The sequence below is a fragment of the Ictidomys tridecemlineatus genome, unplaced genomic scaffold, assembly GCF_052094955.1.
Source record: "Ictidomys tridecemlineatus isolate mIctTri1 unplaced genomic scaffold, mIctTri1.hap1 Scaffold_407, whole genome shotgun sequence".
Taxonomy (NCBI): Eukaryota; Metazoa; Chordata; class Mammalia; order Rodentia; family Sciuridae; genus Ictidomys; species Ictidomys tridecemlineatus.
The window spans coordinates 59242-84648 of record NW_027522643.1 but is presented as its reverse complement, the minus strand read 5'-3'; the positions used below and the strand labels follow the sequence as shown (position 1 = coordinate 84648).

Genomic DNA, 25407 nt, shown 5'->3' with positions numbered 1-25407 from the left:
AGGTGTCCTTAAAACACCTTCAGCCTAGGCAACAGGACCCTTGGTTGGCTTCTGTGAGCTGCCCTGGCAGGTTAATCCTGCCCCAGGGAGACCATGGGTCCTGATTTATATCCACTGGGTCCACCCCAGCGAGGAGCCTGGGCTTCTGACTAGCCTCTGAAGCAGGTTGTCTTGCCTGTCCCCAGGCAAACAGGGTCAGAGCTGAGTTGGGCTAGAGGACATGCAGCTGGCAGGTGCCCTGGCCACAGAACTGCTGCTGGTGTGTGTGGGGTCGTGGTGGAGGCTCCCCTGCATACAGGCATGCTTGGAGCTGTGGCATGGTGGGCACTGATGGCTGGTCTCCTTCCAGAGCTGAAAGAGCTCTTCACGTGTTTCTGATTCCGGGCTGCATCAGAGGCATGACCTCGGTCTTTCCCTTTCTTGGCCATGTTTTGGGGGCACTGTGTCTGGCCTGATGAAGGCTAGGGTCTCTGCTCTTTCTTGCCTGCTTGGGCTTTGCCACACGTATGCAAGTGCTGCCTGATGTGAGTCATAAAGACCCACATGTGTGTTTTCTTCTGGAAACTTGGTGGTAGCTCTGAAGTTGAGGTCTTTGGTTCCCTTGGAGGGAATTTGTGAGTTTGAGGCAAGGCTCCAAGTTCACTCTTTCTTAACACCATTTGTAAAAGACTATTTTCTTCCATTTTATTGTCTAAGAAATCTTGTAAAGTCCCCCAATTTTACCTGAATGTCACTGAGAACGTGGCAAGAAGGGCCAGGGGTCTCGGGTCCTTGGCTAAGGTGCAGCTGCCATTCAGCTCCCACTGGCCCCAGGCCCAGAGCCCCACCTCCCAACCATCCTGCTGGGGTAGCGTCTCAGCATGGGCACTCTGGGGACTCTCGCTTGGCCCACAGTGGTGGAAGTCCAGCTTGTTGCCCCTTCTTGGCCAGAAATTCAAGTCTCTTTCTCTTGGTTTTGAGGCTTGTGTCTCCAACCTCTCATGCCCTGGTGGGATGGAACCAGAAGGTTCTGCCACTGTCCCTGTCTGCTGTTTCTGGAGATTCAGGTCATATGACATTTTGTGCTGGGCCTAAGAGGCTTGCAGTTAGTTATTGGTGTGGAAGAACGAGGCTGGGAACAGCAGGGGTGGGCAGGCCCAGGAGGACGTGTCCCCCTGAAATCCCAAAGTCCTGAGCCTCCTCCACTCACTTTTCCTCCCCAGTGACCAGCACAGACTACGACACTGCCGCAGACGCCACGGAGACCTCATCCTACTTCAGTGCCCAGGGATACCTGTCTAGGTGGGGCCACACAGACAGCGGCCCAGGGCCTCCCGGGAAGTGGTGATCTGGGCTGGGTGGCTTAGATTGACTTTCCCAAGCCTGCAGCTTTCAGTCAGACCCTGGCCGTTTTTGTCCCTCTGCTCCTCCACTCAGCATACAGGGAATCTCAAACCTATCTGCCTCTGACCTTCACCCCGTGGGCCCTCCTGCCTGGACCCTCAGCCTGCTCCACTTTATGGCTACCCCCTTATTTGTCTTTTTTGCCAGCCGGGAGCAAGAGGGAACCGAATCAGATGAGGGGCAGCTGCCCCAGGTGGTGGAGGAGCTGAGGGACCTCCAGGTGGCCCCTGGTACACGCCTGGCCAAATTTCAGCTCAAAGTGAAAGGTGAGGTGCTGGGGAGTGGGCACCATAGCTGGAGGGAGGCCAGGAGCTGTCTCCCATTGGTTACACGTGGGAAGGGCCTGACAAGTGGAGGTCAGGAGGTCATGTGTGCCTGCTGCTGGACAACAAGAGGCTGCCACCCCACCCCCACACCAGAGGCTCGCTGGCCTCTGAGCAACCTCTTTTCTGGGCCTTTGTCTGTCTCCCATCGAAAGAGTATAGTGCCCATTGAGAATGGTCATGTGCTGACCACTCTCCTCCATGGGGTAGGCTACCCAGTCCCCAGATTGTACTGGTTCAAAGATGGCCAGCCCCTGTCTACATCTGCCCACATTCGCATGGCTGACAAGAAGACACTGCACACCCTGGAGATCGTCTCTCTCACCCGGGAGGACGTGGGCCAGTATGCAGCCTATATCAGCAATGCTGTTGGTGCTGCCTACTCATCTGCCCATCTGATGGTCTGAGGTGTGTGCCCTGAAGGAGTGAGCAGTGCCACATGTACTGCATGCCAGGCCCCATCAGGCCGGGGCCCAGCCCATTGCCCTATGCACAGTGGCACAGATGGCAGAATTGCCCCACAGGAGCGGGTGCCCAGTGGGGCTTGGACGCCCTGAGTGATGAGCAGGCTCTTGGGGGAAGCGGACGAACACTGGGCCCAGCAGACCTGCACAAAGCCCCAGTGGCAGCTCTGACAAGAAAACTCCTGTGTCTTTATTTTCCCAAACGTTCTGAGCACTGAGAGCTGACTCCTAGTTTGACCCATACTGGTCCTGCGGAGAGACTGTTGCTGGGTCCTCCTCCTGCCTCTCAGGGTGCAGCCCCAGCTGCCATCTCCCAGTGCCCATGTGGTTCTAGGCGGGGCCCCAGATTCCCAGTGGGCACAGGGAGGGTGGGGATGTCACACGGATGTACACTGGAGTGTGAGTTCTTTGGCCTCCCGGCCAAAGTTTCAGGCAAGGTAATGGACCTTTGACCATGGGTGGGGCCATTCCCAGGTCCCCCCACTGGGCAGTAGGACCAGGACCTCCCCACATGTAGGGAAGCAAGGGAATCTGTGCATGCTGCACATCTGACTCCCTCTGCACTTTTCAGGTCCTGATGAACCAGAAGAGAAGTCATCATCAGGTGAGATGGCCCTGTGGGCAGACAGAGGCTGGGTGGATTGTGGGCGTGAGGCCAGAGTGGACCAGCCCTGGGCCTGGTAGCGGTGGAGGTGCAGGAAGAGGGCTCTCTGGGGCCACAGGCACAGGTCGCAGAGAACTACCTGGGGTTCCCAGAACAAGGACATCAGGTCGTGGGAGCTGAAGGAGGGGTGCCGGGTGTCTCCATGGCTATCCTTGCTCTCCCAGATGTGTGTGAGCAATTGGTGCCACCCCGCATCCTGGAGAGGTTCACCCCCAAGAAAGTGAAGAGGGGCTCCAGCATCACATTCTCGGTGAAGGTGGAAGGTGGGCATCCTCACTCCCCGGAGAAAGATCACCCCCCCAGAGTCCCCATGCCACCCTCCCACAGTCCACCCATGCCACCCTGCGTGGCCTCCTGCTCCACTCCTCATATCACTCTTGCCAAGCACCCTCTTCTGGAGGCCCATAGCCAGTGGGGCTGTGTACCCACTGAGCCCTCTCCTGCCCACAGGATGCCAGGCCCCCACCATGCACTGGCTCAAGGAGGAGGCCGAGAGAGGCGTGCTGTGGATTGGCCCAAACACCCCAGGCTACACTATGGCCAGCTCTGCTCAGCAGCACAGCCTGGTCCTGCTAGATGTGGGCCGGCAACACCAGGGCACCTACACGTGCATTGCCACCAAGGCCACTGGCCAGGCCCTCTGCTCTGCCAGCCTGCATGTCTCAGGCAGTGAGTAGGGAGCCTGGGTGTGGTGAGGGACCAGCTTGGGATGTATGGCCTTCACCCACCTGTGATCCTTCTCCTGCAGAGCCCAAGAGCAGTCTGGGCCCAGTGGTGCAGGCCAGTTTGGCCTGGAACCTCAGCCCTGCCTGCATGGTGCACAGATGGCCTGCAGGCCCTGCCCAGAGCCCTCTGTTCAGCCCCTCTGAGCGATGGTGCTTGGAGGGCAGGCCTGTCCCCCAACCCCATGGGTGACCAAGTGCTGAGAGTGGACAGGGAGGTGGGCGCTTAGGCACAGACCCTTGCCAGGGCTTCTTAGGGACAGTGCAGGCAGGGCCCCCAGGGTGGTCTAGATGTCCTGGGTAGGGGTCCCAGCCCAGGACTCAAGGTATCGGAGTACAGGACTGGTCCTGACAGCTCCCCTGGATCTCTGGACAGTGCCCAAGGAGGAGGAGCAGGAGAAGATGAAGGAGGCTCTCATTTCTACCTTCCTACAGGGGTGAGTGGGTGCCCTGACTGATTTACCCAGTGGGCTAGGGTGGTGTAGCCCTGTGGGTGGCCACCCCCTTCCCTGTGCAGCTTCTCCACACTATCAAATGAAGTTTTTATGGGCCCCTTCTGGTGTGGAGCCACTGATTGTGGTGTCCTGGCCCCTAGGCCCCCCTCTATGGGGAGCAGAGTGGTGGGGTCCAAGCTGGGCTTGCAGGACACCCCTCCTCCCCTCAGGACCACCCAAGCCATCTCAGCACAGATGTCAGAGTCTGCTGGTCTCACCGGCCTTGCTGGGCAGAGGAAAGGTATGCCCAGGTTGGGTGCAGGGGAGGCCGCCCTTTGGACCTGAGCAGCCTGGGCTCTAGGTTCCTGTCCTCTCATGGCCAGCTCCCAGCTCTGGTTGGAGTCAGAGCTATTTCTGACCTCTGTGGTCAGGGGGCCCTTGCCCAGTGGGCTATGTTAAGAAGAGCCACAAAGTCACCTCGGCCCCCACAGCCCCAACCCTGCCTCAAGCCTGATGCCAGGCTGGACCCTGCCCAGCCCTGTCCTCAGCTCCCTCACCATCTGCCTGCAGCCCTGCCTGCCACCTGCTGCCCCTTAGCTGTGCTTGCCATTCTCTGGCCACTTGCTGCCTCTTCTGTCCAGACCCGCTCCCTTCATTCTCATCCCTGGTCACAGGCTCTGCATCCTGCTGACCTCACTGGTCTCTTCCTGCTGGCACCACCTCATGGTCTCCCTGCCAGGGCCTGGTCTCCTGCTCACCATCAGCCCCTAGGAGAATTGCAGTGAACTTTTGGGGGAAGCATGACCCCACAGTGTTGTGTTTGTTCCCCCAGGGGAGGCCCTGGTGGCTGAGGAGGCCCATAGCCACCTGTCCCTCACTGAGGTGGGTACAGAGGAATTCCTACAGAAACTCACCTCCCAGATCACTGAGATGGTGTCGGCCAAGATCACACAAGGTGAGGGGGCCAGGATGGGACCTCCCCAACCACAGGGGAGGCTGGGACCCTGTGTCCTCGCATGGGGCCTAGCTAGGACTCTGTGCCTGGGAGCCCTGGAGACTGGCTGGGTGGTAGGCAGTAGGGGGACAGCCTTCCAGGGACATCACAACTCTTGTGTTCGCCCAGCCAAGCTGCAGGTGCCTGGAGGTGACAGTGATGAGGAGTCCAAGACTCCGTCCACCTCCCCCCGGCATGGCCGGTCACGGCCCTCCTCCAGCGTCCAGGAGTCATCCTCAGAGTCAGAGGATGGGGACTCCCAAGGAGAGGTGGGTGGGCTGGGACCCTTAGGAACAGGGCTTGGGGCCTGACTTGCTGAAGAGACAATGGGGGGCTGCAAGGGCCTGGTGCTACCAAGGGAGGGGCATGACCCCCAGAGACACCAAGGGACACCAGAGGTTAGAGCAGAGGGCAGGGTCTCTGCACGTGGGTTCCTGCAGAGCACTACCTCTGATGTCACTCTCACTGCCATCTGTGGAGAGTGCACCTTTGCCTCCAGAGCCCACCACCTCTTGGGTTGCAGGGGGCAGTGGGCAGCAAGGCGCTGTGAGCAACCACAGTCTAGGCGCCCATCCACGTTGGCAGGAGCCAGCCCTCTCACTGCCATCTGTGCAGAGTGACCCTGGGGGCTCCTGCCCTGTGGCCCTGGACTGGGTACCTCTTCAACCCCTGGACTCAGCACCCTCCCCTCTGTGCTCTTGGGGGTTTTAGGGGGTTGGGAGAACCTATCCCTCCTCAGAGGTGGGGGGCAATGGGGGGCCTTGGCAGGCCTCACCCCTCTGGCCCCAAGACTTAGGCCCATTTCTCTTTATCAGATCTTTGATATCTATGTGGCCACGGCCAACTACCTACCCCTGGGGGCCGAGCAGGATGCCATTACACTGCGGGAAGGCCAGTATGTGGAGGTCTTGGACTCAGCCCACCCACTGCACTGGCTTGTGCGCACCAAGCCCACCAAGTCCAGCCCCTCCAGGCAAGGCTGTGTGTCACCAGCCTACCTGGACAAGAGGCTCAAGGTATGGTAGTCCGGAGCTGGGGAAGGGTGCCAAGGCCCTGGGATCCTGGCCCTTCGCCAGAGAAACCTGGAAGTAAGGGACAGGAGCCCGGTGGCCACAGAGGAGGTGGAACAAACTGGTGCCCTGGAACAAACACCTGTTTCTCAATAGCTGTCTCCTGAGTGGGGGCCCAGTGAGGCCCCCGAATTCCCCGAGGCCGTGTCCGAGGATGAGTACAAGACCAGGCTGAGGTATGTGTTGGGGAGGGTTGAGAGTGGAGCCACAGCTGGCTGCTGGGCCTCAAGGGCCAGCTGGCGTTCTGCCGTGCTTCTTCATGGGGGACCTGTGCTTGCTGAAGCTGTGTGAGCCTCCTTAGGTCACGGTCCTGCCCCTGGTTTCTGCAGCTGTGCCCTCCCAGAGCCTCATTTGGGAGGGCTTCCTGGGGAAGAGGTGGTGCCCTTGCTCCACCACCTACCCACTTTCTGAAACTGGGTTACAGGCTCCTGATCACAGGAACCCCATTTAACTGCAGTGCAAGGGAGCAAGCTCTCCATGTGTCCCTAGTCCCCATGTGGAGACTAGGGACAGTGGGAGCAGGGCAGCTGCTGGGCACTCCCTGATGCCACTCTTCCACCAGTTCTGTCATCCAGGAACTGCTGAGCTCAGAGCAGACCTTCGTGGGTGAGCTTCAGTTCCTCCAAAGCCACTACATACAGCACCAGCAGCCGTGGCCAGCCAGAAGGCAGTCATTTTTCACAATGTACAGGACATCAGTCGCTTCCACAGCAGGTAGGCAAGGCCACACACATACATGTGAGGTGCACGCACAGCTGTGGGTCAGGCCTCGTGGAGGGTGACACTCAGCAGCTGGGGTAGGAACTCGATTTACCCATGGGCACATCCCACTTGTGTGATGCCCCAGTGACAGACGCTCGCCATATGGGTTGAAGGCTGAAGAATACCTGCCACCCATGAGCACTCACACAGGCCCATGTGCATGCACATGAATGTACATGGGCACACGGGAAGTCCCATGTGCACACCACATATGCTCACGCACCCAGCCTCAAGTGTGCATGGACATGTGCTTGATATGTGTGTGCACATAGTGTACATGTGTGCACACATACATATGTGATTCCTGTACAAAAATGTACATACATGCTGGATACACATAGATATGTGCACTCACATGCATGCTGATCTCCATGCACATGTACTCTTGCACACTCACACAAGCATTTGAGTGCATGTGTGTGCCATGCGCACATCCACAGACACATTCAGGCAAACACATGCACACATATTATACACACATGCCACACATGCATGGTCATATCTGCACACTTGTGTATACATGCAGAGCCACATGCATACACACATGCACCCACACACGTGCACATATACATGCATGTACCCACATATACATGCTCACATACTACACATCTGCACACTCATGGGCAAGTGTACATACCCATGCACTTCTGTACGTGCCCACATGTCTGCACACCCAGCTTAGTATACTCAGTCTCACAGACCCAGAACCCACTCCTGGGCAAGAACCATAGCCTCTCAAGGACAGGGCCCAGGACTGGGCTGTGAGCTGTGCCTGACCCTGTCCCTGACCCTGTCCCTCTCTGTGGCAGCTTCTTGCAGGACCTGCATCGCTGTGACACAGATGATGATGTGGCCATGTGCTTCATCAAGAACCAGGAAGCCTTTGAGAAGTACCTGGAGTTCCTGGTGGGCCGTGTGCAGGCAGAGTCCGTGGTTGTCAGCACGCCCATCCAGGAGTTCTACAAGGTGCCCATGCCTGGCTCCATGGCGTTGGCCATGGTACCCCTCCCTGGCTACTCCCAGGCCTAGTGCTGGCCTTGACTCCCACCAGAAAACTCACTGACCTGAAAGTCCCCTGAGGCTTAGCCCTTGTCCTGTGCTCATGGCCTTAGTTCATATTCCCTGATCTCTTTCCCCACAGTCCCCAGGGACCTTTGAGCCCTGTAGCTCTGTGCTCCTGGGCTGGCCACTTCACTGCCCAAGTTCTGTGCATGCGTCCGGCTAGATGGTAACACAGCCATTGTCCAGGTTCAGGGCCAGGTGTGAGAGTGCCCCTGGGATGTCCTCTACTGTCAGGATGCCCTAACTGGAGCTGTGCTTTCTTGCCTGAAACCCGCCCTGTGGTGCCTACAGAAATGCACTGAGGAGATGCTGTCTGCTGGGACCCCTCGCAGCCACTGCCACCCCCACTGCAGCACTACCTGGAGCAGCCGGTGGAGCGGGTGCAGAAGTACCAGGCTCTGCTCAAGGTGGGAAGCCCTGTCCTGCCCCAGCCCTGAATGTCCAGGCCAGGCCTTGGGGCTGAAGCGGTCTGGGTCCTGACCCTTGGTCTGCCTCAGGAGCTGATCCACAACAAGGCGCGGAACCAGCAGAACTGCGCCCTTCTGGAGCAGGCCTACGCAGTCGTGTTAGCGCTGCCCCAGCGTGCTGAGAACAAGCTGCACGTGTCCCTCATGGAGAACTACCCCGGCACCCTGGAGGCCCTGGGGGAGCCCATCCGCCAGGTGGGGGGACTTGTGTCTGCTGCCATGTGGTGGGGTGTGGCTTTTGTGGGTGCTGGGCTCATAGATGACCCTGGGGTCTGCGCCCAGGGATGGGGCCAGGCAACCACAGTCCAACCACATCTACTCACACCCCAGGGCCACTTCATTGTGTGGGAGGGTGCACCAGGAGCCCGAATGCCTTGGAAGGGCCACAATCGCCATGTCTTCCTGTTTCGGAACCGCCTGATGATCTGCAAGCCCCGACGAAACTCGCGCACTGACACCTTCAGCTATGTGTTCTGGAATATGATGAAGGTCTGTGGTGCCAGGGGCTGGGGGTGTCATGCAGGCCAGTGGAGGTTTCCCTGTTCCTGGGCTCCAGGGTGGCCACTGGAGCAGAACTTGCCATTGTTCTGGGATGACCTGGGCATAGCCCTACTGGACCCTGTCTGTCTAGGGATGCTTAGCTCTGTCCTCCCACTAATGTTGCACCCCTCAACAGCTAAGCAGCATCGACCTGAACGACCAGGTGGAAGGGGACGACCTTGCCTTCGAGGTGTGGCATGAGCGGGAGGACTCTGTGTGCAAGTACCTGCTGCAGACGTGCACAGTCATCATCAAGCACTCCTGGGTGAAGGAGATCAGCAGCATCCAGCAGCGCCTGGCCCTGCCTGTGTGGCGTGAGTGTCCCTGGTGCTGTGCTGGTGTGGGGACCTGAACATCACTTAGATGCCCAGCGGGCTGCACCCAGGCCGGGCACGTGGGAATGGGTTGCTTTCTGCACTGGTGGCTTGGTTCTCCCCTTGGTCAGATCTAGCTGAGGGACCAATGGCTTTGGCCTCCCAGGGAGCCCCATAGCAGGTGTTGAGCTGACCCTGGGACACAAGGGATGTAGTGGGGACATGGCATAGCTCCAGACTTGGAGTATCTGACCAGGTCATGTTTGGGTGTGATGGTCTTGTACCCTGGTCTGTCCCTGCCTCGTGCAGCCACACCCAGCTTAGTCAGTAACCAGGCCCTTGGATGTGAGGCCACTGCTGTTGTTGGGGGCAATTTGCCAGGGTGCACCCAGGGGACATAGGCCTGACATCCCACCCTCAAAGTCCTCAGACCCCCACATGTGTCCTCAGGTCCTCTGGAATTTGAAGAGGAACTGGCTGACTGCACGGCTGAGCTGGGGGAAACTGTAAAGCTGGCTTGCCGCGTGACTGGCACACCCAAGCCTACTGTCAGCTGGTACAAGGGTACCTGCTAGGGCCTACAGACTGACCCTTCACAGGAACCCCTACCAGGGGTGGGCTGCACGGGGGCTGAGGACAGCATGGGGTCTGGTCAGTGGGCTGGGCATGGGGAACAAGAGACAGTCCAGGCCTGTTCAAGGGCAAACATCCTGGGGATGGACAGTGAACAGGTAAGTCAGGTGGTGCCATGGCCACCCTAGGGAATGAGCAGGGTGAGGAGTCAGCACAAGGCCGAGACAGACATGCCTGAGGGCAGCCGAGAGAGCACCAGGACCACAGAGGGGGCCACAGGCAGGCACCTGGGTGCAGGAGAAGCCTGTAAACTTAATGGGCCAGGAAGGGTGCTGATCACACTGCGCCTTCAGGGTCACAGAGCACAGGCCTTACGTGGCTCACGGATGGGAGCTGCCAAGGTCAAGGGAGGTCAGGTGTCTCCCAGGCCCGTCTCACTTGACACTGCCACAGGCTTGGGGTCCCGAGACCATCCTCACTTCCTGCACCTCCATAGGCTTGGGGTCCCGAGACCACTCTCACTTCTGACGTCCAGTTCACTGGTCCCCAAGGTTGCCTTCAGGTTCAGTGATTCACCAGAAGGTCTTGGAGTTCAGAGCTATTATGCTCAGGGTTAGGGTTTACTTCAGCATAAAGACAAGACTGCATCCCCTGAGAAAAAAGAAGAGCACTTCGGGAGGGTCCAGTGTCACCACTTATGAGCTCCCAGCCTCCCGCTCCCAGTGCAGTGAGGAAGAGCACCTTCTCCTCCCAGTGACACCTGAGAACACAAACAGACCTATGCCAACCAGGAGGCTTAATGAGACTTGACGTCAGCATTTGTCACTGGAACTCTGTCAGACCTGCATGGCTGACCACTCATGTGGCTGACCTCAGGCTCTAGTCCTCCTGAAGTCAAGATTAATGGCCTGAAGCCCACTATGAATCTCACGTTAGCATAGAAGACAGCATGGAGCTCCACTAGGAAGCTCATTGTTAGTGTAGACGCCAGTGTGGCCTGGGTCATCCATCAGGAATCTCCTCATTGGTGTACATGCCAGTGTGGCCCAGGAATCTCGTTACTGCCATAGACACCAGCATGGCCCTAGTCATCCACTGGGAATCTCGTCAAAGGTGAAGACACCAGCATGGCCCAGGTCACCCACAGGTATTTTGTCATTGGCGTAGATGCCAGCATGGCCTGGGTCACCTACTAGGAATCTTGTTGGCGTAGTGCTGGCTTGGCCTAGAGCATCCATCAGGAATCTCATTATTGGTAGAGATGCCAGCATTGCCCTGGTCACCCACCAGGAATCTCATCATTGGCATAGAAGCCTTCGTGGCCTGGAGCATCCTCCAGGAATCTGTTCATTGGTGTAGACACAGCATGGCCTGGGTCACCTTCTAGGAATCTCGTTGTTGGCATAGACACTGGCATGGCCTGGGTCACCTATTCTCAGAATGGCCTGAGAATCCCCCCAGGATTGTTGGCATAGATGCCAGTGTGGTCCAGGTCACCTACTAAGAATCTCCTCATTGGCATAGATGCCAGCGTGGCCCGGGTCACCCACCAGGAATCTCCTAGTTGGTATAGAGGCTAGCATGGGCCAGAGCCTCCTCCATGAATGCCATTGTAAAATAGAGTGTCCAGTCTGGTCCTGAGCCACAAACCCCTAGGCTAGCCCATCTGTTGTGGCCCAAGGTTCCAGAAAATCCGAGGCTCTTCCCTGGCAGACTGTTCTCGGGTCCCAAGGCACCTTGCTGGTGCCAGGGATCAACATGATTCCTTTGGGCAGCATGGAGCATTGACTACATGGAAACCCCATGGTCTTGTGAGCAGCAGGGGGCATGGTTCAGATCTGTCATCTCTCACCTTGGCTGTAGTGCCAAGGGTCTGCTTAGGGACATGGCATCATGTTGGTGGTGGCCATGGTTGCATCCTGGATGCATTTTGAAGGCAGAGCCAGCCAGATTTGCTGATGGGTTGCATGGGGTGTGTGGAAGAGAGATGGCATCCAGGGAGCAGCACAGGGGTTGTGGACACCAGAGGCCACTGGTCCTATTCACAGAGGTGGGGCAGACCCACAGGGAGGCAGGCTGGTACATTCTGAGCTGGGCAGGGAGGAAAGAAACCCAGATTTGTGAGGTTTTGAAGAATCCAGGTACCCATTGGGCTCCAGGTGGTTATGGAGGGGATAGCTTGAGAATAAATCTAGAGCTTAGGAGAGATGTCTGGCTGGAGGTGAGAGATGGCAGGCAGGTCCTTGGCATATAGTGTGTCTGAAACTATGGGTCAGGTCTAGTGCACAGCCCTCAAAACATTCCCAGCAGCTCAGGAGACTGAGACAGGAGGATGCAAGTTCAAAGCAGCCTCAGAAACCTAGCAAGGCCCTAAGCAACTTAGTAAGACCCTGTCTCTAAATAAAATGTAGAAAGGGCTGGGATGTGATTAAGGCCCTTGGGTTCAATCCCTAGTGCCAGAGAGAGAGAGAGAGAGAGAGAGAGAGAGAGAGAGAGAGAGACTGAGGTCAGTTTGAATGTGGAATGAGCGTGAAGAGATAAGGCAGGCTTCAAGGCTTGGGATCTGGGATTCACAGAGTCAGAGAGGTGAGGAACATAAGTGAAGGGGCGGCAAGCCAGAGAGATGGGAGGGACCCCAGGAAGCTAGCGAGGAAGGGCAGCCAGGCAGAGAGGGCCCAGGAGTGCCAAGAGCTCTGGCCAGCCCCCAAAACAATGAATGAGTCCAGCTTCCTTTCCTGGGTGATGAGGCTAGCGAGCTGCCGTGTCAGTGGGCTTCAGTTTAGCTAGACCATGCGAACCCAAGCCCATGAGTGGAGACCCTTGGATCCAGATTCTCATGGAGTCAGCTGCCTTGCATCAGGGAGTGGAGTGGAGAGCAGAGCCCACCCTGCCCTTGGGGGACATCCACTCATTCACGAAGCTCTCTTCCTTTTGATGAATGCTGGGCAGCCCTTATCTCTTGTTCCTCAGGGAGTCCAATTGGCCTATCCCTGAGTGGAAGATCACAAGGCCTCACTGGGTTGGGCATCTGGTTTCCTCCAAAGCCCCACTGCATGCTGAGAGCTGATTTTCAAAAGTGGTATCTGACAGCCATGTCTGGCAGGGGATAAGTCCCAGACCCAGGGGACGCTTCACTCATCAAGGGCTCTAGCCGTGAAACGGTCTGTCTCAGGAACGTTCGACGTGTCCATTTCCTGATGTGCCAACAAGACACCTGAGTCTGGGTTACTTATAAAGTGAAGAGATTGTTTTCAGATTGAAAGTCCAAAGGGCATGGTGCCATCTGGTGGGGTTCCCCTTGGTGGCCTCATGACTTCTTGGAAGTCTTGCCAGGGGGAAGGAGCAGTTGCAGTGACAGGAAGAGAGGGGATCAGGACCAGGCTGGTTTTATAGCAGCTTGCTGACCTCTGGAGACCAGCACCCATCCCTTCCAGTCAGTGCCCTCAGTGACTGAATTCACTTCTGCTGGGCCCTACCTCTCAGGAGGGGAGCGCTCCCAGGGCACCCCATTCGGAGCCACCCATCTGGAGCTGCTGGGCTTGCACGACCTATGTATGTGCCTACAACCTGGGCCCATGGGGGCAGCAAGTAGATAGAGCTGGTGGTGATCACTCTAGTAGCCAGCTCTCTTTGACCATTTCTGATGGCCATACAAGGACATCAAGTTGCAATTCATCTTCTCATTACCTTGGCTGCCTCTGTGCTATAGCAAGGCCTGGCACTTCTTCTGCCAGCCACGCAAAGGCTGGAAAGTTGGGGTGTGGCATCCACGCTTTACTGCCATCCACTGTTTGCGTGGAGCTGTCCCAGCTTAGCTGGTTAACTGTCAAACCAAATGGCCATGCCACTTGCAGCAGCCCCTGGGTCAACAAGGGCACATTGCACTAGTGGCCTCAGGAAGACCAGCAGGATGCCTGGCTCCCCCTGAGCAGAAGGCTGGTGCTAAGGGTCCACTATGTGAACTCAGAGTCACGTGCAGTTTCAGGCCAGAGTTCAGATGCAGACATCATCGCCATGGCACCCAGAGGTCCCTGTCCACAACTGGGTGGCCTGGTGCCTGTGTCCAGCACAGCCATGGAAATTTGAGTTCCTTCTCGAAGCCCCCTGCAGATTGGATGGGTAGAAGGGCCCTCCATCCCTCTGCATGCTGTGATGAGGGACGAGGTATGGGTGGGAGGGAAGGGGTGTTAGGCAGTGGATTATGTAGCTGTAGGCTTGGTGGGATTGAGTGAGGATGGGCCCATAGCCAGGGAGCTGGGCGTGATCAGCACATGGGAGGTCCGCAGGGAGTCACACTGGGGCGGTGGGGTGACCATGGACTTAGCTGTCCATGTGGATGTCTTCTGTCAGGTTCAGGTCTCTTCATTTGGCCCTGCCTCTAGCTAATGTCCAAGGTGGACATAGAGACACAGAGACAGAGGTCTGGGCCACACCCTCTGTGTAGAGAGGGTAGAGAGAGAAAGAGAGAGAAACAGAGACAGACCCAGAGAGGTACAGACCAGCCCCAGCCTCTCATCCATCTGGGCAGGCTTACAAGGTCCCTGCCCGACAACAGCCCTCACTCCTCCTTTCTAGATGGGAAGCCAGTGGAAGTGGACCCTCACCACATCCTCATCGAAGACCCAGATGGTTCCTGCACCCTCATCCTGGACAACCTGACTGGGGTCGACTCTGGCCAGTATATGTGCTTTGCGACCAGCGCCGCTGGCAGTGCCAGCACCCTGGGAAAGATCCTGGTGCAAGGTGAGCCTGGAGGCCCGTGGGGCAGGGAGACACCCTGACCAAGCCCACCATGTGGCTCTGGTGGATGGGTGGAAGGGCCCTCCATCCCTCTGTTCACTGTGATGAGGGACTGGGTGTGGGTGGGAGAGAAGGGCAGGCAGGCGGGCATGGGAGGGTGGAAGCCCTATGTGGTCATGGGCTCACTTAGGGCTCAGGAAGAATGTGGGGGCTCGGACACCCCCAGCTCCATCAGAGTGGCTCTTTGTGTCTCTCCACCCTGCAGTCCCGCCATGGTTTGTGAACAAGGTCCGGGCCTCACCCTTTGTGGAGGGAGAGGATGCCCAGCTCACCTGCACCATCGAAGGCGCCCCACACCCTCAGATCAGGTGGGCCAGCACATGGTGGGGCACCAGGGAAGGGGCTTCAGGCTCCTGTCTGCAACACAAGGGTTGTGCAGCTGTACGGGGCTGGGCACAGTGACTGATCACTGAAGAGAGGGCATTGTGGGGCTGAGACCCACTGGGCATGGGGCCTCTGCCACAAGATAGCATGGCCAAGCTGGATGTGGGCATCCAGAGGGTGGGTTCACCAAGGACTGTAGCATCTGGGCCAGGGCAGCGGCTCTGCAGCACAGGAAATGTCACACCCTGCCTCATGGACTCTTGTGACGGGTTCTAGGTGGTACAAAGATGGGGCCCTGCTGACCACGGGCAACAAGTACCAGATGCTGAGTGAGCCCCGCAGCGGCCTGCTGGTGCTTGTGGTCAGAGCAGCTGGCAAGGATGACCTGGGACACTATGAATGCGAGGTAAGATGGGTGGGCAAGGAGCCTCATGACCAGCTGTCCACTGGGGCTTGACAAGGGAAGGGCCTGGGCCCTTGGCACAGGCCCGGAGACACCAGGCCACTGTAACCCATCATCCCCAACCCACCACACCATGTCTGGCCTTGCTCCTCTTCCACACGAGGCTGAGCCCTGCCACCTGTCATTGTTCCCACCCTCTCAAAGAAGCCCTTTGGTTTTTGCCTTTCTAGGGAACCCAGTGCTGACCTCAATTTTCATCCATTTATGTAAAAAGTAGTGTTAGTTTCCACCTTTGCCTGGTGTCACATAGGTGGGACCCTACAGAAGGAAGAGCTGCCCTGTCCCTATTCATTGTCCAGAGGCCCAAGGCTGGGGCTCCTGAAGGCAAGGCCCAGTCTGAGCCTCTGGTCTTCAGGGCCTGTCCTGGCACACCGTGACATTGAGCAGGTGTGTGCCCGTTACAGGGCCTCCGAGAGCCCCAGGCTCCAGTCTCTGGCTCTTGTCTAGAGGCCAGCCTCCTGCATGTGGGCCCCACATGCAAGTTCCAAGAGGCAGGGAGACCCAGCCAGCTCTGCACTTCAGGGGCTCAGAGCCACACACAGCCAGCAGCCATCTGCACAGTGCAAGATGCCTGGGCGAGGCCCTGGCTGGGAGCCCTGTCCCCTTTGAGGGACACAGTCTCAGGGGGGACCTAAAACTAAAGACCACCAGAGTGGTCGAGAGACAGCTATGTCCCTTGAGGATAGGGGTCCTGAGTGGTTTCTGTCCATCCTGCAGCTGGTGAACCGGCTTGGCTCCACTCCTGGTGGTGGGGAGCTGTACATGCAGAGCGCTGTGCTGCAGGCCCAGGAGCAGCGCCACAGGGAGAAGACTGTGGCTGCCATAGAAGGTAGGTGCCACCAAGCCTGTTGCCCATGCTGCCTAGGTGGGTCCTCAGGCTTGAGCCTTGTGTCACAGCTGCACAGCCAGCCAGGACTGGGGGGCAGCAGACTCACCATGTCTCAGAGTGGGTGCACTTCCTGCAGGGGTGGCTGGGCAGGCATCTTGGGCAGATGACCTGGCTAGAAGAGGAGGCTGTGGGGAGGAGCCCAGAGGCTGCAGGCCACGTGGTCTCAGCACCTGTGGGGCAGGCAGAGGTGGCCAGGAACCCAGAATGAGTGCTGGAAAGGCTGCTCTGTGTTGGGGAAGTGTGAGCCCTGCCCCTGGCCTGCAGGACAACCCACAGAGTCACTTCTGACCCAGGGCACCCTGCCTGGCAGTGGTCACACAGGCCTCCTGCAGGCAGCAGCTGGGATGGGCTGCACTTCTAGAGAAGGGGGTTTCCCCCTGAGGGCAGAGGCAGGACAGTAGGACATCTGGGGAAGAGCGTCTACACTGAGGGCAGAGGGCAGGACAGTAGGACGTCTGGGGAAGGGTGTCTACACTGAGGGCAGAGGACAGGACAGTAGGATGTCTGGGGAAGGGCATCTCAACTGAGGACAGAGGCAGGACAGTAGGATGTCTGGGGAAGGGTGTCTACACTGAGGACAGAGGACAGGACAGTAGGACATCTGAGGAAAGGGCATATCCACTGAGGGCAGAGGGCAGGACAGTAGGACGTCTGGGGAAGGGCATCTCCACTGAGGGCAGAGGGCAGGACAGTAGGACGTCGGGGGAAGGGCATCTACACTGAGGGCAGAGGGCAGGACAGTAGCACGTCTGGGGAAGGGCATCTCCACTGAGGGCAGAGGGCAGGACAGTAGCACGTCTGGGGAAGGGACATATACACTGAGGGCAGACGACAGGACAGTAGGATGTCTGGGGAAGGGCGTCTGGGTAGAGGCAGTACAGTAGGACGTCTGAGGAAGGCATCTCCACTGAGGGTAGAGGCAGGACAGTAGGAAGTCTGGGGAAGGGGCGTCTACACTGAGGGCAGAGGGAAGGACAGTAGGACATCTGGGGAAGGGGCCTCTACACTGAGGGCAGAGGGCAGGACAGTAGGACGTCTCAGGATGGGGTGTCTACACTGTGGGCAGAGGCAGGACAATAGGATGTCTGAGGAAGGGGCCTCTACACTGAGGGCACAGGTGGACAGTAGAATGTCTGGGGAAGGGCGTCTACACTGAGGGCAGAGGGCAGGACAGCAGGACATCTGGGGAAGGGCGTCTCCACTGAGGGCTAAGCTGATGAGTGGAGAGTCAGATATTGGTCTGGCCCTTTCCCACCAGGCTGAATTGGCCTTGGAGAGTCCAGAGCATTTGTGGTTTAGTGTCCCTGCCCTGGCCTAGGTCACTCCCAGGGTCACAACAAGTCACTCCTACAAGGCCCCATCTGGGTGAGCCAGTACCCAGGCCACCAGGATGGGAGGAGGGCCACTGTTATATATCTTGGCTCCCAGGTGGAGTTGTCCCCCTGGAAGGGCTGCCTTGGCAGGTGGGGAATCCTTGTCCCTAGGGCCATCGAGCAGAGGCTGGACCCATGTTTGTGGAGCCACAGCTTCCACAAGAGGGTGGTTGGAAAATGTGTCGTCCAATTCCTGAGCACAGGCTCCTGTGGAGTGTTCCCACTGCAGTCTGTCCATCCCAGGGACCAACACACAGGGTCTCTGTCCCTCTGGACCTTCAGAGGACCGGGCCAGCCAAAGCCCTAGATCCCAACCCTAGGAACTTCGAAGCCCCTGTGGCCCTCATGGACTCTTTCTCCAAGGGCAAGTCCCTGTGTGAGGGCTTGTGACCCTCACCTGCCATATTGGACCTGTGTTCCTGGGGACCCGTCACATAATACTGTCCTACAACCCGGGGACAGTATCACCATACATATATGCTTTTACCACCACCGGCTTGTCCACTTCCTCTGCATTGCGTGTCTCGTGGTTGGGGACGTGCCCTTCTCACTGGGGCAGGAGTGTCCTCTGCAGCTGTTCTCTTGTTGGTCACGATGGGTCCCTTTCTGGAAGAAGGCAGGTGTCAGCGTGAAGAGCAGGCCTCCAGAGCCCACTGGGGCCAGGCACATCACTGAGAGCTGGTTCTTGAAGGCCATGCAATCAGAGCCCTGTGCCTCCTGCTTCCTAATCCTGTCCTGCTGCTTTGTCTTAACCAGTGGCTCCGCAGCCAGAGGGGCCCTGGCTGTCTCCTGTTGGTGGCACTGACCTGGCTTGAGTGTCTGCACCAGGTCAGGATGCTACTTTGCACGGCTGCAGCCCTCCTGTAACAGCAGACTCACTGGGGCCCACAGCTGGTCTGGGGAAGTTGGGGACCATGAATAAAGTGCCAGCTTAGCAACCCAAGGTGTCCTGGAGCAGCAAGATGGAGCAGTAAGCCGGGTCCCTGCCAGGGAGGACCCAGGTGGAGGCCCTGGGCTTTCCTGTCCTTCTGTGCACAGGAGCTTGCCTGCAGATGGCACACAGGTTGTCCCTCTTTGTGCCCAACTTAGTCTAAATACATACAGCTTCCTGACTGGATTCCTATTCCCGCCATCAGTCACTTCCCTGTAGAAAAGCCTGTGCAAACAATTCACACATATAAATGCACACATGCCTCAGCACAGCCTGTGCAAGCAATGCACACATATAAGCACACATGACTCAGCACAGCCTGTGGAAGCAAAGCACACATAAATACACACACACCTGAGCACAGCCTATGCAAGCAGTGCACACACATAAACACGCACACACCTGAGCACAGCCTGTACAAGCAATGCACACATATAAGCACACATGCCTGTGCAAACAATGAACACATATAAACACACACACACACCTGAACACAGCCTGTGCAAGCAATGCACACATATAAACGCACACATGCCTGAGCACAGCCTGTGCAAGCAATGCACACTTATAAATGCATACACACACGTGAGCAGACTGTGCAAATAATGCACACGTATAAACACACACATGCCTGAGCCCAGCCGGTGCAAATAATGCACACATATAAACACAAACACTGCCTGAGCACAGCCTGTGCAAGCAATGTACACATATAAACACACTTGCCTGAGCATAGCCTGTGCAAGCAATGCACACATATAAACACACACAAGCCTGAGCATAGCCTGTGCAAGCAATGCACACATATAAACACACTTGCCTGAGCACAGCCTGTGCAAACAATGCACACATATAAATGCACACACACCTGAACACAGCCTGTGCAAGCAATGCACACATATAAATGCATACATGCCTGAGCACAGCCTGTGAAAGCAATGCACACTTATAAATGCATACACACATGAGCGCAGCCTGTGCAAGCAATGCACACATATAAACACACATGCCTGAGCACAGCCTGTGCAAACAATGCACACATATAAACACACACAAGTCTGAGCACAGCCTGTGCAAACAATGCACACATATAAATGCACACACACTCCTGAACATAGCCTGTGCAAGCAGTGCACACTTATAAATACACACATGCCTGAGCACAGCCTGTGCAAGCAATGCACACATATAAACACAAGCCTGAGCAAACACATGTACATGTGCTGATGTGCATATACATTTATACACACTTGTGTGTGTGAATGTGTGTGCAGCATGTCTGAGCATGCATATGTGTGCAGACAAGTACACCTGTGTGCACATTTGTATGCAAGGTACATCCATGTGCAGGCACACAAATGTAGCCAGTGTGACCTCCAATGCACACACACAGAGACAGTGTCTAATTCTTATGCTCATCATCTGAGACAAGCTTGAAATGCCAAAAGTTGCCTAGGGAAAGCCTATCTCAGTGTTGCAGTGCAGTGAAGCAGAAAGTCCCCTGGTCCAGGAGATGTGGGACCATGTCCCAGTACAGGCCACTTGGCTTTGCTGGCCACCTCCTCCACCTTCCCATTGAGCAGTGAGAGGGCTGCTGAGCCTGGAGATGGCATGTAGTAGTCAAGCCCAGGCCTGCCCAGAGGTCAAGGGAAGAGGCCTCAAGGTGGTTGGGAGTAGGTGCTGCCTGGTTCCAGATGAGTTTAATCCTCCCTGGAACTCCAGTCCCCAGCAGCAAGATGGAAACATAGGCCCCATGGGCTGGCTTTGGTAAGGGCAACAGCTGCGAAAACCAGGAAAGGCCACGCAGTTGAAACAGCTGACCTCCACACTCAGACCTCAGGCACCCACCACATGCAGGGGGCTCAGATGTGCCACATGCAGCACTCTGGTGCCCCCTCCCCTGGAGACCACTCACCACATGTGTGGGGTTCAGATGTCCACATTCAGGACTCTTGGTCCCTCTCCCCTGGAGACACCTTTTGGACTTGAACTTGTTTTGTGGCAAAGGTATCAACCATCCTGGCCCCATTGTGGCTGGTGGCCCACTGCATGGCCACAAGCTACTCTTCCATTTCCCTAGGCCTCAGGGCTATGTTGGGCTACATGTTTGAGGAATTCACAGGCTTATGTCAGCATGAGGAAAAGCCTGGGCCCTTTTGAGTAGGCAACAGATGCCAGCTCGTTCTCCCCACAGCCCCTGTGGTGCTCAGGAGAGAGAGTGGGCTATCCTTGTGGTGCCTGCTGTCACATCCCAGCCCCTCGGGGCAGATGCTCTCACCTGTCTGTAGCTGAGGAAACTGGACCTCCTAGCTGAAACAGACTGCCCAGGGACACATGGCCAGTGCTCCTAAGCCCAGCAGACGGCTGCACTGCAGTGCCATCAGGGAGTAAGCCCCAGGCACTGGCTTCTCTGTAACCCTTGCTATTCTGACTGTTTTCTTTGTAGTCACTGTGCAGGTGACTAAAGTCCCCAAGAAAACCGTCATCATGTAAGTGCAGGCGTGTTCCTAACCCATCCTCGGACTGCAGTGCCCTGCATGCCACTAACCTTCCTGAACCTTGCGTTGTGTCTTGGCCACTTGCAGTGGCTGCACTAACAGCCTGGCTCACTTCTGGCCACCAGTGCCTTGCAGATTTCTCACACAGCCGTGGCCTTAGGTCCCTCCACACGTCATGGCTCTCTTGCTCTGCACACAACACAATGGCTCACCAGAGTTGCACCACTAGGGTGGGGCTGGAACTGAGCCACTTCCCTCAGAAGACTAGAGACAGACTCTTATCCCTTGGTACCCCAGGTCTGGGACGGTATCATCCAACAGAACTTGCTGCAGTGGTGAGAGTATTCTCTCTACACTGCCCAGTGTGGCAGCCACTAGCCACGTGTGTCTGTTGAGTACTTGAAGTGTTTAGTGCAGCTTAAGAAATGAATTTTAGGGGCTAGAATTGTGGCTCAGTGGTAGAGCACTTGTCTGGCATGTGTGAGGCCCTGGGTTTGATCTACAGCACTGCACATAAATATATAAATAAAATAAAAAGATCCATTTACAACTAAAAAAAAATTTTAAGTGAAGGAATTTTAGCAGTCTCCAAACCCAAGCCTAACCAAGGTTCAAGGAAGTGATGAGGCTTAGGGTGGCTCCCAGAAGTCAGCTGAGAGCCAATTTCCCCAGAGCCATGCCCATGGGCTCTTTGTCCTTCAGTACCTTCATGCTGTAGAAAATCTGGGCATGTTGGTGAGCTGACTTGGGGGATCAGAGCTGGGTGAACTCACAGAACATAGGCTTGCTTATGACCTGGACAGTCCTGGAGACTTGCAGAGGAGGTATGCAGGTGGAGGTGGGGGGAGCTGTAGGCAGGACTGGCTGAGGATTTTATAAGTTACAGGCTGGGATGCTCCAGGATAGAAACCTCCATTCCTCAGGGGCTGAGCAGCCGCCAGAAGGGCCTGAAGGTAGATGTGCTACAGAAGAATTCTGTCATCAGAATTGATGAGGCCCTGGGTTAGCTCTTCCCTGACCTCCCTTCTCCCCAGAAGTAGGCTTCTCCTACTGTGCCACCCAACAGATGGGAACAGTTGGGTGGTAGAGTGCCATCCTGGGTACAAGCAGGTGTTCTAGGGCCTCAGACAGGTTATTGCTCCCTTCCCTCCACAGGGGGAGCATTGTAGAGATGGAGCCAGATCCCATTTGGGAAGCTTCAGAGGCAACCTGAAGGGGACTGGGGATTAGAAACATTCTGGGAAGTACCCACCTTTGTCCTGCAGAGAAGGCTGTGCCCCCTCAGCTTTGGCCCTCAATAGGCCACCAGGAGCCTCAACCTCCCCACCAGTCAGTGGAGTAGGAGATTCCCTTCCTCCTGGACAAGGGATAGGGAATGTAGGGTTCATCACTGCTGTGCACCTTGAGGGTGCCCATGTGTCTCTGGGCCCGTCCCTGGGAGCAACTCTTCCTGGAGCCCCGAAGTTAGAGCAAGAAATAAAAATAAGTGCTGAGAGAGAGAGAGAGATAGGCTGTGCCTTGGTCAAAGCACCAAGTCTTGACCATGGACTTGCCTCCCTCAACTGGAGCCTGCTCCCTGCTCATGGCCCACTTTACCTCAGCACCTGCTAGAGCCAGGATCACTGGCAGCAGAGGAGGATCTGGGCTAACCAGTGCATTGCTGACCCTTGGATCTGGGCATTTTTGAGCCTTTCCCCCTGTCCATGCCTGTAAAGGGGATCAGAACCACCGAGGGCCCTTGCTGAGACAGGCCAGGGCTGCAGAGTCGCTGGCCCTCCCAGCATGCACTCCTGAGCTGTTGGCCTTGAGATCTGCCCCTCCCACCTTGGGAGATGCCAGCCAGGCGGGGGACATGGCCATGTGGAGCTCAGTGTTCAGCCATCTTCCCCTTGGCCTGATGGGGCCTCACTGGCCTTAGATCCAGAGGCCAGGAGCACAGGCCACAGGCCAGCAGCCTGTCACTTGCCAAAGACTTCGTGGCATGTGGGCACTTCCTGGTAGCAGGCTGGGCACCCTGCCTGAGGTACAGAGCAGAAAGCCTGCTGAAGAGGGGGACGGGGAGACAGTGCAGTCCTGGTGTCCAGAGGCTTCAGCTTGGGTGATGTAGCATGGGCCTTCTAGGTGCCTCCACATGTCTTGAGCAGAGCAGAACTTGAGCTTAGCCATGTGAAACACTGTGCTTGGTTTCCTTGGCTTCCTGCCAGGGGCTCTGCAGGTGGGGCTGAAGAGCATGTGTAGGAGTTTGCACACTCACCCTCCTCACCTGTTTGTACCTTAACTTGGTCTCTGGCATGTGCTGATGGCTTGGAGCTGGGTGAGGCTGCAGATCTCTGTGCCCATCTCTTCTTGGGCCCTCTCCCCTACCAGAGAGGAGACCATCACCACCATGGTGAAGAGTCCCCGTGGCCCACGACGGTCCCCCAGCAAGTTCCCCTCCCGCTCTCCTTCCCGCGGCTCCACCAGCCCACAGAGGCCAGTTCTGTTGGCCCCTGACCTGCTGTTCCTGCCGGGGTCCAGGCAACCTCACAGGCCTGAGACAGAGCCAGGCCGGAAGCCCACTGTACCCACACTGTACATGATGGAGGCTGAGGCCCCCTCCGGAGCCCTGCCAGGGGGCACAGGGCCCCAGCCCAAGTGGGTGGAGGTTGAGGAGACTGTTGAAGTCCCAGTGAAGAAGTCGGGTCCTCAGGCTGTGTCTCCCACCAGGGAGATGCCCAGAGGCATGGAGGCACTGCTCTTCACACTGCCTGGTGGGACGCCAGGTGGAGACCCCAACGCCAACAACTCCAACAACAAGCAGCTGGACCAGGAGCCCCATGCCCAGGGTCCAGCTGTGGTCTGCATTGGGGAGCCCCTCGTCTTCTATGTGGATGCTGGGGGCAGTGTGGACTGGGCTGCTTCTGGAGCAGTCACCCCTGAGCCAGAGGAGACTGGGGCTTCCCTCAGGGACAGCAGCATGGAGTGGGCAGGAGGAGAGGGTGATGGGGAGACCCCTTTCGTGGTGGAGGAGCCCCAGGACACGGATGGCCTTTGCAGCCGTGACCCCAAGATCCTCACACACAATAATCGTGTGCTGACCCTGGCTGACCTGGAAGATTACGTGCCCCAGGCAGGGGAGACCTTTAGCTGCCCAGTAAGCAGCACCTCCGACGACATGCCCTGTGAGGTCTCCGTGCTCCAGAGAGAGATCAGTGAGCCCACCGTGGGGCAGCCCATCCTGCTCAACGTGGGGCGCCCACCCAGACATGTGGGTCCACCTGGCTTCTTCAGGACGGGATCCCAGGTCCACAGCCCTGAGGACCTGTCCTTTCACGTGCGAGGGGTCCGAGCTGGGCCTGTGGGCAGTGCTCCTTGGACCTCCTACTGCACCCGGGTCCAGCACTCTACAGATGGCAGGCAGAGCAGCTTTAAGACGGAGGTTTCCACCCAGCTTGGGTCTGTGGGAGAGACTGTCACTCTGCATATTCCCCCAGATGGAGATGAGGCCCCTGGCCCCTCCCAGGGATGAGGCCACATACCCTGGCAAGACAGGGAGGCCAGGGCACTCTTACTGTGCTGTCCTTGCAGCATGGGGCCTGCACCCTGCTGGGCAGCAGCACCTGCTCTTCTGAGCTCGGGGTTCAGCCTGCCATGCCCTCTGTCCTGGGCCCTTCCTACCTCACTGGACTTTGGTCCTCAACAAAGAGGACCACAGTGCCTACAATGCCTACAATGCTGGATGCACTGAAGTCCTTCAAGAGAGCCCTGGCCAGGGACAGCTCAGAGACCAAGCTCTGGGTTGTCCCTTTTGGCCTGCAGGAGCCTCCAGGCTCTGGAAACAGATGTGGACTTGGGCCTGTGTCCTGCTCCTACTGGGCACAGCCTTGCCTGTCCCCAGGCTAGGGATGGGACCCAGACCCCCAAAGCCACACCCAGGGCCTAGTGGCCACCAGCGGCTCTGCAGGGTGGACACAGGGTCTGTGTTGGGAAGTGTACCTGTATTCTGGCTGATAGAGCAATAAACCAGTCTGCGCCTCCTCTCTGCTCCTCTCGCTCTCGCATTCAGTACCCTGGGATCCCCTCCACCCATAGCCCTGGTTGGGCCTAGACCAACTGCCCTGTTCCTTCACTCCAAGGTCAAGCTGGGAGCCACATGGGTGCCCTGTATTGGCTCCTATGTGCCCAGATGGGCTGTGGCAGCACATGGGCCTGTCTTGTTCCCAGGCAGGGGCTGTGGGGCTGGTCCTGTGGACACATGATATGACCAGAATCACCCATAATTGTCCCTCTGGCCCACCAGGAGCAGTGCAGGCTTTCCTCTACCTGGCAGCTGAGGCTAGTGTCAGGACAGATGTGATGTGGGGGTGTGATATGGTGG

The 25407-nt window shown here is 57.2% G+C and overlaps 1 protein-coding gene across 1 annotated transcript; it reads left to right on the top strand.

Moving 5' to 3' along the window:
- The first annotated feature begins 220 nt into the window (after positions 1-220).
- LOC144373480 (obscurin-like) lies at positions 221-25058 on the top strand. The gene is given in 28 exon segments (XM_078036530.1): positions 221-233; positions 1203-1281; positions 1531-1649; positions 1917-2078; positions 2742-2774; positions 2999-3097; positions 3285-3503; positions 3933-3993; positions 4221-4291; positions 4823-4945; positions 5114-5253; positions 5800-6000; positions 6151-6230; positions 6617-6696; positions 6699-6768; positions 7626-7782; positions 8170-8194; positions 8197-8285; positions 8376-8540; positions 8676-8834; positions 9022-9199; positions 9650-9763; positions 14348-14515; positions 14778-14880; positions 15173-15302; positions 16077-16188; positions 20999-21041; positions 23418-25058. Coding segments are annotated over 28 exon segments (4134 nt in total). The 3' UTR covers positions 24559-25058.
- The last annotated feature ends 349 nt before the right edge of the window (positions 25059-25407 follow it).